This window comes from Patagioenas fasciata, chromosome 13 (genome assembly GCF_037038585.1).
Source record: "Patagioenas fasciata isolate bPatFas1 chromosome 13, bPatFas1.hap1, whole genome shotgun sequence".
Taxonomy (NCBI): Eukaryota; Metazoa; Chordata; class Aves; order Columbiformes; family Columbidae; genus Patagioenas; species Patagioenas fasciata.
The window spans coordinates 8,399,259-8,413,783 of NC_092532.1; the positions used below are offsets into that span (position 1 = coordinate 8,399,259).

General features: G+C 57.6%; 1 protein-coding gene across 1 annotated transcript; it reads left to right on the forward strand.

Moving 5' to 3' along the window:
* The first annotated feature begins 80 nt into the window (after positions 1 to 80).
* DHX38 (DEAH-box helicase 38) lies at positions 81 to 11,243 on the forward strand. Its single transcript, XM_065848294.2, has 26 exons — positions 81 to 580; positions 1,052 to 1,239; positions 1,347 to 1,451; positions 1,864 to 2,029; positions 3,302 to 3,420; positions 3,552 to 3,628; positions 3,827 to 3,982; positions 4,620 to 4,781; positions 4,865 to 4,972; positions 5,864 to 5,976; positions 6,076 to 6,213; positions 6,445 to 6,631; positions 6,719 to 6,904; positions 7,343 to 7,483; positions 7,673 to 7,783; positions 7,860 to 7,976; positions 8,215 to 8,322; positions 8,441 to 8,553; positions 9,022 to 9,230; positions 9,310 to 9,464; positions 9,541 to 9,696; positions 9,772 to 9,906; positions 9,977 to 10,102; positions 10,444 to 10,539; positions 10,709 to 10,830; positions 10,968 to 11,243. The coding sequence occupies exons 1-26, from the start codon at positions 270 to 272 to the stop codon at positions 11,050 to 11,052; spliced, it is 3,690 nt and encodes a 1,229-aa protein (XP_065704366.1). The 5' UTR covers positions 81 to 269; the 3' UTR covers positions 11,053 to 11,243.
* The last annotated feature ends 3,282 nt before the right edge of the window (positions 11,244 to 14,525 follow it).

A 14,525-nucleotide genomic window follows, 5' to 3' on the forward strand; every position in this document is an offset into this window, starting at 1 on the left:
CCGTCTTGTCTAGCAGTAGGGGCACTCTATGGTAGTTGCCTCTTTTTATAGGTGCTGGACTCTACTCTATGGTGTAGTTGGGCTAGAGCGCCTCTTGTCGCGGAGAACTGTGGGGCGGCCATGGCGGCGCTTGGGGCACTGCGTTACGGTCGCTGAGGCAACTGCGAGCGGGTGCGGGGCTGTGGGAGCGGAGCAGGGCAGCTCCAGCGCCGACCCTCCACTGACTGTCCCGCAGGCCCCATGGCGCCCAGCGCGGCCTGGTAGCGGCCATGGCCGAAGAGTCGCTGCACCGGCTGGCGGGGAGCGGCCCCGCGGCCGGCGGGCTGGTCCTGCGGGACCGCAGCGCCGCCGCCGAGCAGCACGTCTTCAAGGCGCCGGCCCCGCGGGCCTCCCTGCTGGGCCTGGACGTGCTGGCGGCGCAGAAGCGGCGGGAGCGGGAGGAGGAGACGGCGGCGGCCGGCGGGAAGCGCTCCCGGATCTCCTTGTACCGGGACTGGGAGGAGGAGCGCGACGAGGCGGGCAGCCCCGGGGAGGACGAGGAGGAGACCGGCCGGGGCAACCGGGGCGGCCGCAAGGACAGGTGGGGACACTTCCCGGCTCCGTGCTGGGGGAAGAAGCGAGAGCTCAGGCTGTGGGTGCTTCCCGGGGCTGTGCCCCGGACCGGGGGCTGTGACCGCGGTGCTAGGCTCTGGAGTGCTTCTTGATGCGAAGCTGGGGCACCACTGTACAGCTGAGGGGGCTGGAAAAAACTCTTTCGCTGGTGCCCTGCCTGGGGCGTTGGGTAGCAGGGCTTTGGGGGCTGTCAGGCCTGGAAACATCAGGCCTGGTCCTGAGGCTGCGTCCAGATGCCTGGAGGCACTGGCCTGCTCAGAAGTGCATGTGTCAGAGCCTCAGCAGGCTTGGGGGGTTGTTAGTGAAGGATGGAGAGTGCGCTTTTAATCCTGAGCTTCTGCTGTTGCAGACATTAGAACTGGAGTTGTATGAGGCAAGTCAGAAGCCAGCTGTTCCTCAGCACTGCTGGGCTTTTCTTCTCTCTGTTTTGCTTTTCTAGGCAGTATCGTTCTGTCCATGTGGAAACACCTTCCTACACAGGGGGTGTCAGCGAGGAGTTTTGGGAACGCAGCCGGCAGCGGGAGAGGGAGCGTCGGGAACACGGTGTCTTTGCTTCCTCCAAGGAAGGGAAAGAACGAAAGAAGGAACGCAGCAGGGATCGGGACCACGATCGGAAACGGGACCGCGGTAACTGCCCAGAGGGCTTTGTGACTCCTTCAGCTTAGGGTCTGGGCTTGGGCTTGTCCCCCAGCCTCTTTGTGCACTGGGCACCTGACTTGGCTTTATTTTTGCAGAGGAGAGGGACAGAAGTCGTCACAGCAGCAGATCAGAGAGAGATGGCTCATCGGAGCGGAGCAGCAGGAGAAGTGAACCAGAGAGTCCCAGACATCGGCCCAAAGGTAGGACTGGGAGCTGGTACAGCTCTCGTGAGACCTAGCAGGAAGGAGTTTGTTCATTTCTGTTTGTATCCTGCTGGTTTTGTTAGGACAGGCATGGGTAGAAAAGCCTGTACTGTTTGTGGTTAGGGCAAACTCCTAGTTTGACCTGGGTCTGGGAGAAATCTGGCAGCTGTGTGTGAAAATCAGGCTGATCTCTGCACAGTGGGGTCTGCTCTGGGTCTGTGTGACAGAACTGTGGCCCTTAACCAACTTCCCTTGGAATCACTGGGTTGGCCCTGTCTCCTGGAGGGAGGGCGAATGGGCACCCTCGGGTACCCTCTCTCTGTGCTCCTTGTTAGAAGGTGGAAGGTGGCCCCAGGTGCCTGGGGTTACTGTTTGAACATCAGGTGTCAAACCCTTTCTCCTATGCTAGATGCAGCCACGCCGTCTCGCTCCAGCTGGGAGGAAGATGACAGCGGCTACAGCAGTGCCCGCCGCTCGCAGTGGGAATCTCCCTCACCCACACCTTCCTGCCGAGACTCGGAGCGCAGCCACCGGGCATCATCGCTGCGGGACACAGACCGGAGGGACCGGGACAGGTATTGGCGCCTGGGCTGCAGCTGTGAGCTGCTGAGCTGCAGAAAGGGTTGGGGGGGTGTGTGAGAGTAGTACCTGGCTGTGGACACTCGTTATAGAATCATAGAATTGTTTTGGTTGGCAAAGACTTTTAAGATCAAGTCCAACCGCTAATCCAACACTGCCAGATCCACCACTAAACCACATCCCCAAGTGCCACATCTGCATGTCTGTTCAAACCCTCCAGAGATGGTGACTCCACCACTGCCCTGGGCAGCCTGTTCCAATGCCCGGCAGCCCTTTGGGGAAGAAATTGTTCCCAAGATCCAATCTCAACCTCCCCTAGTGCAACTTGAGGCTGTTTCCTCTGGTCCTGGCACTTGTTCCTTGGGAGCAGAGCCTGACTCCTCCTGACTCCAAGCTCTTTTCAGTCAGTTCAGAGATCAGAAGGTCTCCCCAGCCTCTGTTCTCCAGCTGAACCCCCCAGGTCCCTCAGCCACTCCCATCACACTTGTGCTCCAGCCCTCACCAGCTCCTTTCCCTTCTCTCAACTTGCTCCAGCGCCTCAAGGGCTTTCTTGGCATGAGGGGCCCAAAACTACCTCCAGGATTCACAGTTTGGCCTCCCCAGTGTCCAGCACAGGGCCGGTCGCTGCCCTGGGCCTGCTGGCCACACCAATGCTGGTACCAGCCAGGATGCTGGTGGCCTCTTGGCCACCTGGGCACACGCTAGCTCATGTTCAGCCACTGTTACCAACATCCCCAGGTTCTTTTCCGCCGGACACTTTCTAGCCGCTCTTCCCCGAACCTGGAGCATTCATGGAGTTGTTGTGATCCAAGTGCAGGACCCGGCACTTGGCCTTGTTGAACCTCAGACAATTGGTCTCCACCCAGTGATCCAGCTGGTCCAGATCCCTCTGTAGAGCCTCCCACTCTCCAGCAGATCAACACTCCCATCTAACTTGGTGTCATCTGCAAACTTCCTGAGGGTGCACTCCATCCCCTTGTCCAGACCGTTGATAAAGAGATTAAACAGAACTGGCCCCAATACTGAGCCCTGGGGACACCACTTGTGACTGGCCACCAACTGGATTTGTCTCCGTTCACCACAACTCTTTGGGCCCAGCCCTCCTGCTGGTTCTTTACCCAGGCAATAGCACACCTGTCTAGGCCATGAACTGCAGCTTCTCAGGCAGAATGCTGTCAGCAGTGGTGTCAAAGGCTTTACAGAAGTCTATGTAGGCTTTACTAAAGTTTGGGTAGGGGAGACAATTCCTCCCTCATGCTGTTTTTCAGGTCTGTGAGGAGCAGGTACTCGGATAAGACACCATTGCCTACCCCATCATACAAATACAACGAGTGGGCTGATGACCGGAGACACCTGGGCTCCACACCACGGCTGTCCAGAGGGAGAGGTGAGGAGCTGGGGCTGAGCTGCTGGGCTGGGCAGCAGCAAATCCCCTTCCCCAGCGCAGTGGGAGGTCAGGCGCAGTGGGATTTCTCTGGGGTGGCAGCAGGGCCTGAGCAGCTCACTTGCTCCCCGCAGGGCGGCTCGCAGATGGGGAGGAGGGCATCGCCTTTGAGACGGAGGAGGAGCGGCAGCAGTGGGAGGACGACCAGCGGGTGAGAGCCTGAGGGCAGGCGAGGAGCAGTGGGGACAGCAGGCTTGGGGCTGCTGCTGTCTCAACCCCAGGGCCAGCATGGGGCTGCAGGGGTGGTGGGAGGGCCCAGCCCAGGCAGCGTCTCATGGCTGCATGCTGTAGTGGGGCTGACCGGGCTGTGGGGCCGCTGGAGCTCAGAGCCACACCACTCCCCTGCCAGCAAGCTGACCGGGACTGGTACATGATGGATGAGGGCTACGATGAGTTTCACAACCCCTTGGCCTACTCCTCTGAGGACTACGTTAAGAAGCGGGAGCAGCACTTGCACAAGCAGAGGCAGAAGCGCATCTCTGCACAGCGGCGTCAGATCAATGAGGTACGGGGGAGATGCGGGGCTGGCTGCTCTCAACATATGGGCTTTGCTGCCCCCATGGAAGACCTGCTTGCTGACAGCAGAGGCTGAGCCCTCGCTCGCGGATGGAAAAGGACAGTCTGTGCTCTGGCCCAGACTGAACACGGAAAGACTATTGTGAAGTTCCCCTGGGAAGGGCAGCCCTGTATTTCCTGCATGGGCAGTTTGCAGAGTGGCTGTGATGGGTCACAGTGTCCAGAGGTGCAGAGGGCTGTGCTCCTGCTCTCCTGGTGTGAGCTACATTACTGGGCTTGTCTGCTTGTGGCCCAGCGGGTGCTGGGTGCTGCTGCCCTCAGGGTTACGTCCAAGCTTCCTGGCAGATTCTGAGTGTGGCAGGGGCCTGTGGACAATGTCTGTCCTATGTTTCCTTGGAGACAGGCCTGTTGACCATGATCTTCCTTTGGCCAGCATGTGTTTCCTGTACCTTGTTGCTCCCAGTTGGCTGTTTTCCACCACTGTCTATTTTGGGCTCCCTGAACTGGAGCAACCAGCTTCATCCTGTTGTCAGTGCAGGGCCCAGGCCTGAGCTCAGTGTTCTGGTGTGATCTGTGGGGCTTTTTGCAGGGCTTCTGTGTATTTTCTGATACGTTGTTTCCTGCAGGATAATGAGCGCTGGGAGACAAATCGCATGCTGACCAGTGGTGTGGTTCATCGGATTGAAGTGGATGAGGATTTTGAGGAAGATAACTCTGCTAAAGTACATCTGTTGGTGCACAACCTGGTGCCCCCTTTCCTAGATGGAAGGATTGTCTTCACCAAGCAGGTAAAGATTGACTGAAGGTACCGATGACAGGAAGCCCCCTGAGTGCGAGCCCTGTGTACTGAAGTGACACCTCTTTCCTCCAGCCAGAGCCAGTCATCCCTGTCAAGGATGCCACCTCAGACCTGGCCATCATAGCCCGGAAAGGCAGCCAGCTGGTGCGCAAGCACAGAGAGCAGAAGGAGCGTAAGAGGGTATGCTGTGACCTTGTGGCTTACTGCCCCACTGTACACACTACTTGGTGCCTCACAACTTTGTCTGGCCTTTGCAGAATACGAGATTTAATGGCAATGATGATGAGGAGTTGGTATTTTTATGACCTGGGATATTCTGGCAGCCCAGCTCATTGCATTGGCTCATAAGCAACTGCTGTGATTTCCTCAGGCTCTGCCTGGGACTGGTGCAGGGAGCTTGATCCAAAGGACATTCGGATCATGGAGAAGGGAGCAGGTGGAGGAGCGCGGGCAGCTTGTGAGCGGTCAGCAGTTGGTGTAGTGGCAGGATCTATCCTGTCATGTCTCAGCAGGAGAGTTGTGAGGAGGAGTGTGCAGTAAGGTCATGTATTAGTTCTTGGGGGTGTTTTCTAGGGACTTTTTCTAAAGCTTGTGTGATAGCTGTGGGGAAAGCACAGATATGTCATGAATTGAAACTGAGCTGGATTTGAGCTACATACACTGTGAGTGGAATGGAGGTGGGAGCCAAACTGGTATTAGAGGGGAGAGCAAACTGGAAGGTGGGAGAGAGACCTGTAAGCAGCTGTCAAGAGGAGGAATATTATCTCTGGTTCAGATTTGTGTAGGTTTAAGTTCAAATTTAATGGAAGGGTCAGCAGCTGGAACCATTTTTTCAGGAGGTGGTTGGTCATCATTTGCCTGCAGTCTTTGTATCCAGACCAGTGTCTGAAAGCTCTGCACCAGTTCACGTGGAAGAGGGAGGCTTAATGTAGGAATGGGATGTGTGTTCTGTGTCATAGCATTGGGGAGTTACGGGGCTAATATGCTTTTCTAGTCTTACGAGTAGGATTGGAGAAGAATGATCTGTCAGTGCTTGCTGTGGCAAAGTTTTGCTGCTCTCTGTCCTTTCAGGCTCAGCATAAACACTGGGAGTTGGCAGGCACCAAACTGGGAGACATTATGGGGATCAAGAAAGAGGAGGAAAAGGATGAGCTGGTGACAGAAGATGGCAAAGTGGATTACAAGTAGGAGCTTGCTTTGAGTTCTCTGCTCAGCTGGTGATGAGGGCTGTTGGCATAGTGGTGTGCAGAAAGGCAGTTTCAGGGCTTCTGGTGTTTCCTTAGGACTGAGCAGAAGTTTGCTGAACACATGAAAGAAAAAAGCGAAGCCAGCAGTGAGTTTGCCAAGAAGAAATCGATCCTGGAGCAGAGACAGTACTTGCCCATCTTTGCTGTGCAGCAGGAGCTGCTCTCTATCCTCAGGTATGGCTGACAGGGAGCTGGTCACAGAGCTTCCCCAGGGGGCTGGCTGACATCTCTGGAACCCAAGATGGAAATTCTAGGTGTGTGGCACGTTTGGAAGCTCTACCTGCAGGAGCCCATTCTTTGTGCTGCTGGTGGCAGCTCTCCTGCCTGAGCAAGGGTAGCAGCCAGGGCTGTGACTGCACAAGCCCTTCTTTGTGGTGTATGAAGAGATGCTTTTTCCTTTTTCAGAGACAACAGCATTGTGATTGTGGTGGGGGAGACGGGGAGTGGGAAGACGACCCAGCTGACTCAGTACCTCCACGAGGACGGCTACACCGACTATGGCATGATTGGCTGCACACAGCCACGCAGGGTGGCCGCAATGTCGGTGGCCAAGCGTGTCAGTGAGGAGATGGGAGTGCGCCTGGGGGAGGAGGTGAGTCTGGCGGGAGTGCAGTGTGCAGCCTGGTGACGGGGAGTGCAGGGGCTGTTGGAAGACTCGCTGCTATCTCTGCTCTCCCAGGTGGGTTATGCCATCCGCTTTGAGGACTGCACGTCTGAGAACACTGTGATCAAATACATGACAGATGGGATTCTTCTTCGTGAGTCACTGCGAGAGGCTGATCTGGACAACTACAGTGCCATCATCATGGACGAGGCACATGAGCGCTCACTGAATACCGACGTGCTCTTTGGCCTGCTCCGGGAGGTGTGTGAGCCTGAGCTAGAGGACAGCAGCACGTGAGCTGGGCTTACAGCGGAGTGTTGGCAGGGACAGTTCTTCTCTGCCAGGTCCAGGCGGTGCAGGCAGAGCTGCCACGTCTCTGCCTGCGCTGCTGCAACATCCTGCTTCCTGGTTCTGGGGGTTAAATCTCCCCGAGTGCCTTGGGGATGTCAGTGGCTGGCTGGCTAGCTGTCCGAAACTCTTGGTACAGAGATCTTTGTGGCTTAAGGCTTCCTGGACCGAGGTCAGCAGGTCTTCTTACCGCACAGATCATGTAGCATCTGTGTTCCCTGGCACTAGTGGCCATTGCCTTTAGAGCACAGCAGAAGCTCTGTCCTGTGCTGTTGTCTGAGCAATAGTGGGAAGGGCCTCCAGCCATGCACAAATGCCTCTTCCTTATTGTTCCTCTCATCTGCTTTCTAGGTGGTGGCCAGACGCTCAGATCTGAAGCTTGTTGTCACCTCAGCCACCATGGATGCAGATAAATTTGCCTCCTTCTTTGGGAACGTTCCTATTTTCCACATTCCTGGGCGCACTTTCCCTGTTGATATTCTTTTCAGCAAGGTATGGTCAGTGTTGCCAGTGTTGCAGAGGGAAGTTGTGTTGTGACAGGAGGGGTTGTGACTTGGGTGTACCGTACTCTGTGGTGGACAGAATGGGCAGAGGAGCAGTGGCCATGCTGCGATGCAGTCTGGCATGCAGGATGGGGTAGGTGAGGTGGTTGGTGTGTGTAACCTGGGCTGTGCTGTTCAGACCCCACAGGAGGATTATGTGGAGGCTGCGGTGAAACAGGCCCTGCAGGTTCATTTGTCTGGTGCTCCCGGGGACATCCTTGTCTTCATGCCGGGCCAGGAGGACATAGAGGTGAGCTACGAGGGTAGACACTGTCCTACCCCCTTGGTTTTTTTAATTTTATGTTTACACCTCTCTTTGTGTCTAGGTGACCTCGGAGCAAATTGTGGAGCATCTTGAGGAGCTGGAGAAGGCGCCTGCTCTTGCTGTACTGCCTATCTATTCTCAGTTACCATCGGACTTGCAGGCCAAGATCTTCCAGAAGGTGCTGATGTGATAGGAGTGGGAATGAGGGAAACTAGTGCAGGGAAGACTACTGAGCTTGAGTGAGAGGTGCAGACATGCTTTTTGTATCGCATGTGGAGGGTGACAGAAAGTGTGTGTCCCCCTCAACTTCTCGAGAGTCACCCCCATCCCTTGGGGCTCTATATTGCTGCCCTGTCCTCCTCAGGGATGCAGGGGCCCTTGCTCAGGGGTTTGACTGACATGCAGTATGTTTGCAGGCTCCAGATGGGGTCAGGAAGTGCATTGTTGCCACAAACATTGCAGAGACCTCACTGACAGTGGATGGCATCATGTTTGTGATTGACTCTGGCTACTGCAAGTTGAAGGTAACCCGAGATTTGCTGTGCTGTTCGTGACTGTGATCTCTGGCATTGGGCTGAGGGTGTTCTGTGGTTGTGACCCAGCCTTCCTCGTACTTCAGTCTGTTCTTCTGGTGCCCTGCAGGTTTTCAACCCCCGTATAGGCATGGATGCGCTGCAGATCTACCCCATCAGTCAAGCCAACGCCAACCAGAGGGCAGGCCGAGCTGGCCGAACAGGCCCAGGCCACTGCTTCAGGTAGGCACGTCACTGCCAGCCCTGTCATACCTGCAGCGTGGCATCAGGTTATATATAATTTTTTCTCATTGGAGCTATTAATTATCTTGAAATTCTGGGGGCACGAGGGTGGTAGGCAGGCCATGAGGCCTTCTCTTTTGGACTCAGTGCCTCTGCAGAGCAAAGGATCTGCTCCCGATTCTTCTCTTGCCCATCTTCACTTGTGGCTGTTCCATCCTTCATGCTCTCAGGATAACAGCCAAGTCACGGGGCAGCTTTCTCAGGGCTTTGCTTTGAGACTGGAAGGGCTGTGCACTGTGCTGCAGCCCAGGCACCCTCGTGCTGGGGCGGCCATGCTTTGGTGGGGCAGAGGTTCCTTCCTGGGCTGCTGCTGAGTGCAGCATTGCTGCCCCACACCAGGCTGGCCTGGGCAACAACTGGTGGGTTGGTGAGGAACACGGGAGCACGATCTTGGTGTCTGTTCCCCAGGCTCTACACCCAGAGCGCCTACAAGAATGAGCTGCTGACAACCACGGTGCCCGAGATCCAGCGCACCAACCTTGCCAACGTAGTGCTTTTGCTCAAGTCCCTGGGTGTGCAGGACCTGCTGCAGTTCCATTTCATGGATCCACCGCCTGAGGACAACATGCTGAACTCCATGTACCAGCTGTGGATCCTGGGGGCCCTGGATAACACAGGTACTGGCTGCTGGGACAACCTGTCAGCCCATGGGCCTAGGACCTGCCCAGCTGCTTGATCCCTGTGCTGTTCCTACAGGTGGTCTGACCTCAACAGGACGTCTCATGGTGGAATTCCCACTGGATCCTGCACTCTCCAAGATGCTTATTGTCTCCTGTGACATGGGTTGCAGCTCTGAGATCTTGCTCATTGTCTCCATGTTGTCTGTACCTGCCATCTTTTATCGGCCTAAGGTACCTGTTGGCTCTTTCTGCAGTTTGGGACCTTCCCTGCCCTTTGACTAACCAGTGTTCTTTGCTCACCCTTCAGGGCCGAGAGGAGGAGAGTGACCAAGTACGGGAAAAGTTTGCTGTTCCAGAGAGTGATCACTTGACCTACCTGAATGTTTACCTGCAGTGGAAGAACAACAGCTATTCCACACTGTGGTGCAACCAGCATTTCATCCATGCCAAGGCCATGCGGAAGGTGAGGCAGCAGCAGCGAGGCCGGGGGAGGGAGTCTTAGGCAGTAGAGGGATGTGACTGGCACACAACTTTGCAGGTGCGGGAGGTGCGTGCCCAGCTCAAGGACATCATGGTGCAGCAGCGGATGAGCCTGGCATCCTGTGGTACTGACTGGGACATTGTCAGGAAGTGTATCTGTGCTGCCTATTTCCATCAAGCTGCAAAGCTGAAGGTAAGAGGGTCTGCGGGGGCTGGGAGGCCCTGTCTGGAAACAGATGGGCTCACCGTGCATCTCTCCGCAGGGCATTGGGGAGTACGTGAACATCCGCACGGGCATGCCCTGCCACCTGCACCCCACAAGCTCTCTCTTTGGCATGGGCTACACGCCGGACTACATTGTGTACCATGAGCTGGTGATGACCACCAAGGTGAGCGGGAGCTGGGGGTGGTGGGAAGGGTGAGAAGCGCTCCAAGGGAGGTGGTGGAGCTTTGTCAGAAGGCCAGTTCTCAGCCTTTCTCATCTGTACCAACTAGGCACATCCGCATCATCTACAGTCATGTTTGTCCCTTTCCCGATATTTTTTCCTTGCCTGTGTGTGAGGCATGTTTGGACCTCTTTGCGGCCTCACCAAGTCCAGACCGTAGTAGCTGCTGAGGCCAGAGAAGTGGCATCAGCAAGAGTGTGGGAGGGAGCTGCCATGGTTCTGGAAAGGGTGCCAAGGTCCCGAGAGTGCCACCTGCGACCCTGTGTTTCCTTCTGTCCCTGCAGGAATACATGCAGTGTGTCACTGCTGTGGATGGAGAGTGGCTGGCAGAGCTGGGGCCCATGTTCTACAGTATCAAACATGCTGGGAAGTCAAGCCAGGTGAGCCTTCTGCTCAGGACAAGCTGGCAAGTGGCAGCCCTGCTGTGTCTCTGTTCTGATGCAGCATGTGTGTGTGTTTTGACATGGAGGGAACAGGGCTGTGGGCCTGCAGAGAGCCTGCTGCTGGCCAGCCCTCTGCCTGTCCCTGACCTGCTGCTGCCTTCTCCAGGAGAACCGCCGCCGTGCCAAGGAGGAGGTGTCTGCCATGGAGGAGGAGATGGCTTTGGCAGAGGAGCAGCTGCGTGCCCGCCGGGAGGAGCAGGAGCACCGCAACCCCTTGGGCAGCGCGAGGTGGGTGCTGGCCCTTCATGCCCATGGTTGTCTGAGCAGGAGCAGGGACTGCGTGGAGGATCCCAGCTTCTCCGGGGCTGTTCTGGTGCAGGGAAAGGTTGCATGTTCCGCTAATCACCTTTGTCCTCTCCTGGCAGATCTACTAAAATCTACACCCCTGGGCGGAAGGAGCAGGGGGAACCCCTGACACCACGACGCACCCCAGCCCGCTTTGGCCTCTAAGAAGGCAGTGCCCATTCCTTTGGAGCTTAAAGACTCCCAGGAGCAGCTGAGTCTTAGGAGGGTGCCCAGCTCTTCCGATCACTGTACTCTGAGGCTCTCCACAGCTTGTGGCCGAGGAAGACTTTGGTGCTTGGCACTGATTTTGCTACAGAACAGAAATAATTTTATTTGTTTAAAGGTTGTCAGTCTAATCCTGGCTGTATTTTGCACTGCGTCTTGTCCTCGAGGCAAGTGCTGGATGGAGGCAGCCCTGCAGAATCGTGTGGGGCTGGCACTGTACCATTCCTCTGTAGATCCTGGAACAAGGCACAGAATTATACTGACCTGGAGGGTGCAGCCAGCCTGTCCCTGCCTCACGCCACAGCAGAGGCAGTTGTGCCATTGCCCGGCCACCCCTGTACACACACAACTGTTGGCCTGGCCCTGTTCCAGGCCAGGCTGTGCTGGGAATTCTGCTCGCCTTCAGCTGTTCACATGTGTGGTGCTGCTCACGTGTTCTGACCGTGAGGCACTTGTGCTCCTGCAGCCTGCCCAGGCTGTCCTGAAGGTGCCTGGCAGAAGGGAAGGGGAGATGCGGTGATGAGCGGTGCAGGAACAGTCCCCATCTGCTGGCCTGGCAGGAACTCGAGTGGTCCTGCACTTGGTGTGAGGCAGCAGCCACCTCCCCTCTGCTCCGCTGAGCCTTCTCACTCACATCTGCTCCTTCACACACTTGCTGATGTTGACCAGCACCAACTCTCTGTCCTTGCACAGCCTGCTGCTGTTAGAGCATGCCAAGGCATGGGAACAGCCCAGGGTTTCTACCTGGAAAGAACAACCCCAGCACCACGTGTGAACCAGGCTGTGACAGCACCTCCCAGCCGCAGTGTGCCTGGGAATGGGGGTGCTTGGGGAAACCCAGCTGTGGGTCAGCAGCCTTGTGGGGGGCAGAGGGGCTGGAGGTGCTGCTGTCTCGGGACAGCTGCTCTGGGGAAGAGTTGTTGCCTCAGCACTGCTGGCCGTGAGCTTTTGTCATAACCTGGTAGTTCTGTGCTGAGGGATTTCTTTCCAGCAGGGGAGCAGAGAGGGACAATTAAAGGAGAACAAGATGTTCAGCCCTGTTGGTCCCAGACCTGCAGCCTCCTGCTCAAGGGCCTGGGATCTGCAGCATGCTGCCCCCTGCCCTGGCCTGCCCCCCTTCCCTGGGACAGCGTCTGCTGTTCCCTGGCAGCAGGGCCCAGCGTGTGCTCCTGCCCTTGGGCTACATGCTGCTCCTTTCTATCCTGCACCTGCTCCATGGCCTTGCCGAGCTCTTCCTTGAGGAAAGCCAGCTCCACCTTGCAAACCACCAGCTCCTCTTCTCGTGCAGCCAGAGCTTGCTCACTGTCCTGGTGTAGCTGCTGCCAGTGTTGGGCTTGGCTGCTCAGCTCCTGCAGCCTCTCACGCAGGGACTGAGCCTGCGGGTGGCACAGACAGTGAGACTGGCTGAGCGTGGGCTCCTGGTGCGCTCTGGGAGGCTTAGGACATTACCTCCTGCTTGCTCTGCTCCTGGGACCCCTGCAGCTTCCTCAGTTCCCAGTGGAGCTGCTGCCTCTGTTCCTCATAGTTTGCAATCTTCTCTTCCTGCTTGGCTTTTTCTTGCTGGGCTCGGGCCAGCTCTGCCTGCAGGGTGGCCATGTCCTGCACCTGCATGTGAAGTTGCGGCGCAGGGAGTGTTGGCCATGCGTGGGCAGGCTGGGGCCTCCCCAGCAGCTGGTCCTGCCCAGAGGCAGGGACGGGCTCTCTGCAGCACTTGGCTGCTCTGGCACTGAGGGCTCCTGGTGGCTGCGTCCTGAGGGTGTCCTGTCTGTGCCCTCACCTGCTGCACCAGCTCTGACAGGTGCTTTCTGTTGGAGGTCACTTCCTGCTGCAGGTCTTGGATGGTCTCCTTGGCTCTGCTAAGCTGCTGCAGACTTTGCTGCTCCTGGGCCTGAGTGGCTCCCAGCTCCTCCTGCAGCTTGGCCAGGCTGTGCCGCAGGCCCTGGCTCTGCTCTTCCTGTGCCCCAAGCTGCAGCAAGGGCAATGCTTTGGTGGGTGCTGCGGTGCTGGGCTAGTGCTGCTGCCTGCCCAAGTGAAGTCCGTGCCCTGAGCTGTCCATGGGGCTGGGAGACAGGGACCAGGCTGAAGGAGGGGACCCTGCAGCAGGTCTTGCATCCTCCCTACCTGCTCCTTCAGGACTTGGAGCTGTTCTTGGCTCCTCTGCAGCTTCTCTGTGGCGTGGGCCGCAGCGTGCATATGTTGCAGCGCCTGCTCGAGGGTCACCTGCTGTTTCCACTGCCACTGGCTCAGCTCTGCCTGGAGCTGTGCTGCCAGCTCCCTGCGGCAAGGGCAGGGCCTGAGCAAGGCAGCCCCGGGCTGCCCTCCCTCTGGGGAGCAGGCACAGGCAGAGCCGCGCTCGGGCTGTGGCTGGGGACAGCTGCCCGCCGGCTCTGCCCACCTGTCCTGTGCCTGCTCAGCTGTGCTGCTGCCCACTTGCTGGTGCTGTGCCTGCAGCTCAGCCGCCACCACACAGTCGGCCTTGTGCCAGTGTTCCTCAGCTGTCTGTTCCTGCCTGCAGCACGTCGCCTTGGTGTCTGCCACCACCTGCGAGAGCAACGCAGCCACGTGCCGTCTGCTGGCTCCCTCCTGGGCCCGCGCTGCTGCCAGGCAGCCAGCACTAACCTGCTGCAGCAGCTCCCTGTGCTCCCGCAGGATCTCACAGCTGCTGTTGGAATGGCTGTGGGTGGCCACATAGGATGTGACCTCTGTCTGCACCGCCTCATCCTTCTGGTCCTGTGGAGAGGTGTGTCACTGCCTCGTGGGTACCCAGCAGGGCACGGGACCCCCGATCACCTTGTGCCCCTGCTGCAGAGAGGCGGGGGATGCAGGGGCAGCTGGTTGGAGACAAGGGGCTGTTGGGGAGGGCCTGTTGGAGAGGGATGGGGCTTGCACCAGGTGGGAGGCAGGATGGCTGCTGGCTCCTGGTCTTTTCATCCCTGTGCAGTCCCTGTTGCAGCAGCATCTGCTGGACACCCAGCAGCCATGGAAATGCATCCCTGAGATCCCTGACCTGACTAGCCACGCAAGGAGAGCAGTGATCCCAACGTGCTGGTGAGGCTGCTGGTTGCTGCAGTGCCACCAGCCCTCGGATGCTGCCCAGGGTGTCAGTGGAGCCATTAGTGGCTGCAGTGTCCCAGCTCTGCTTGGCTGCCTGGACTGGGCCACGCTGGCCCCATGTCTGGGCTGCTCTATGCGGGTGCAGTGCTAAATCCTTGTCCTACATGTGTCTGGCAGGACATTCCCTGCCCTCCCCAGGGCAGCTCAGCAGGCAGGGCCGTGGGGCAGACACAGCACCTAAGCTCACCATGGGATGGTTGTGGGGGACACATGTCTAAGGTCAGGGGACTCGCACAGCCTGGCCTGTGACTGTTGTGCCTGGCAGTGGTACCTTGTCCATCAGTGTCAGGTACTGCTGC

Bases quoted from the DNA above. Each gene is read 5' to 3' on its own strand.
- DHX38 (XM_065848294.2), top strand. From the start codon at position 270: ATGGCCGAAGAGTCGCTGCACCGGCTGGCGGGGAGCGGCCCCGCGGCC. The intron at 3,629-3,826 runs GTGAGAGCCTGA...CTCCCCTGCCAG, and splicing joins AGTGGGAGGACGACCAGCGG to CAAGCTGACCGGGACTGGTA. The intron at 7,977-8,214 runs GTGCTGATGTGA...GTATGTTTGCAG, and splicing joins AGGCCAAGATCTTCCAGAAG to GCTCCAGATGGGGTCAGGAA.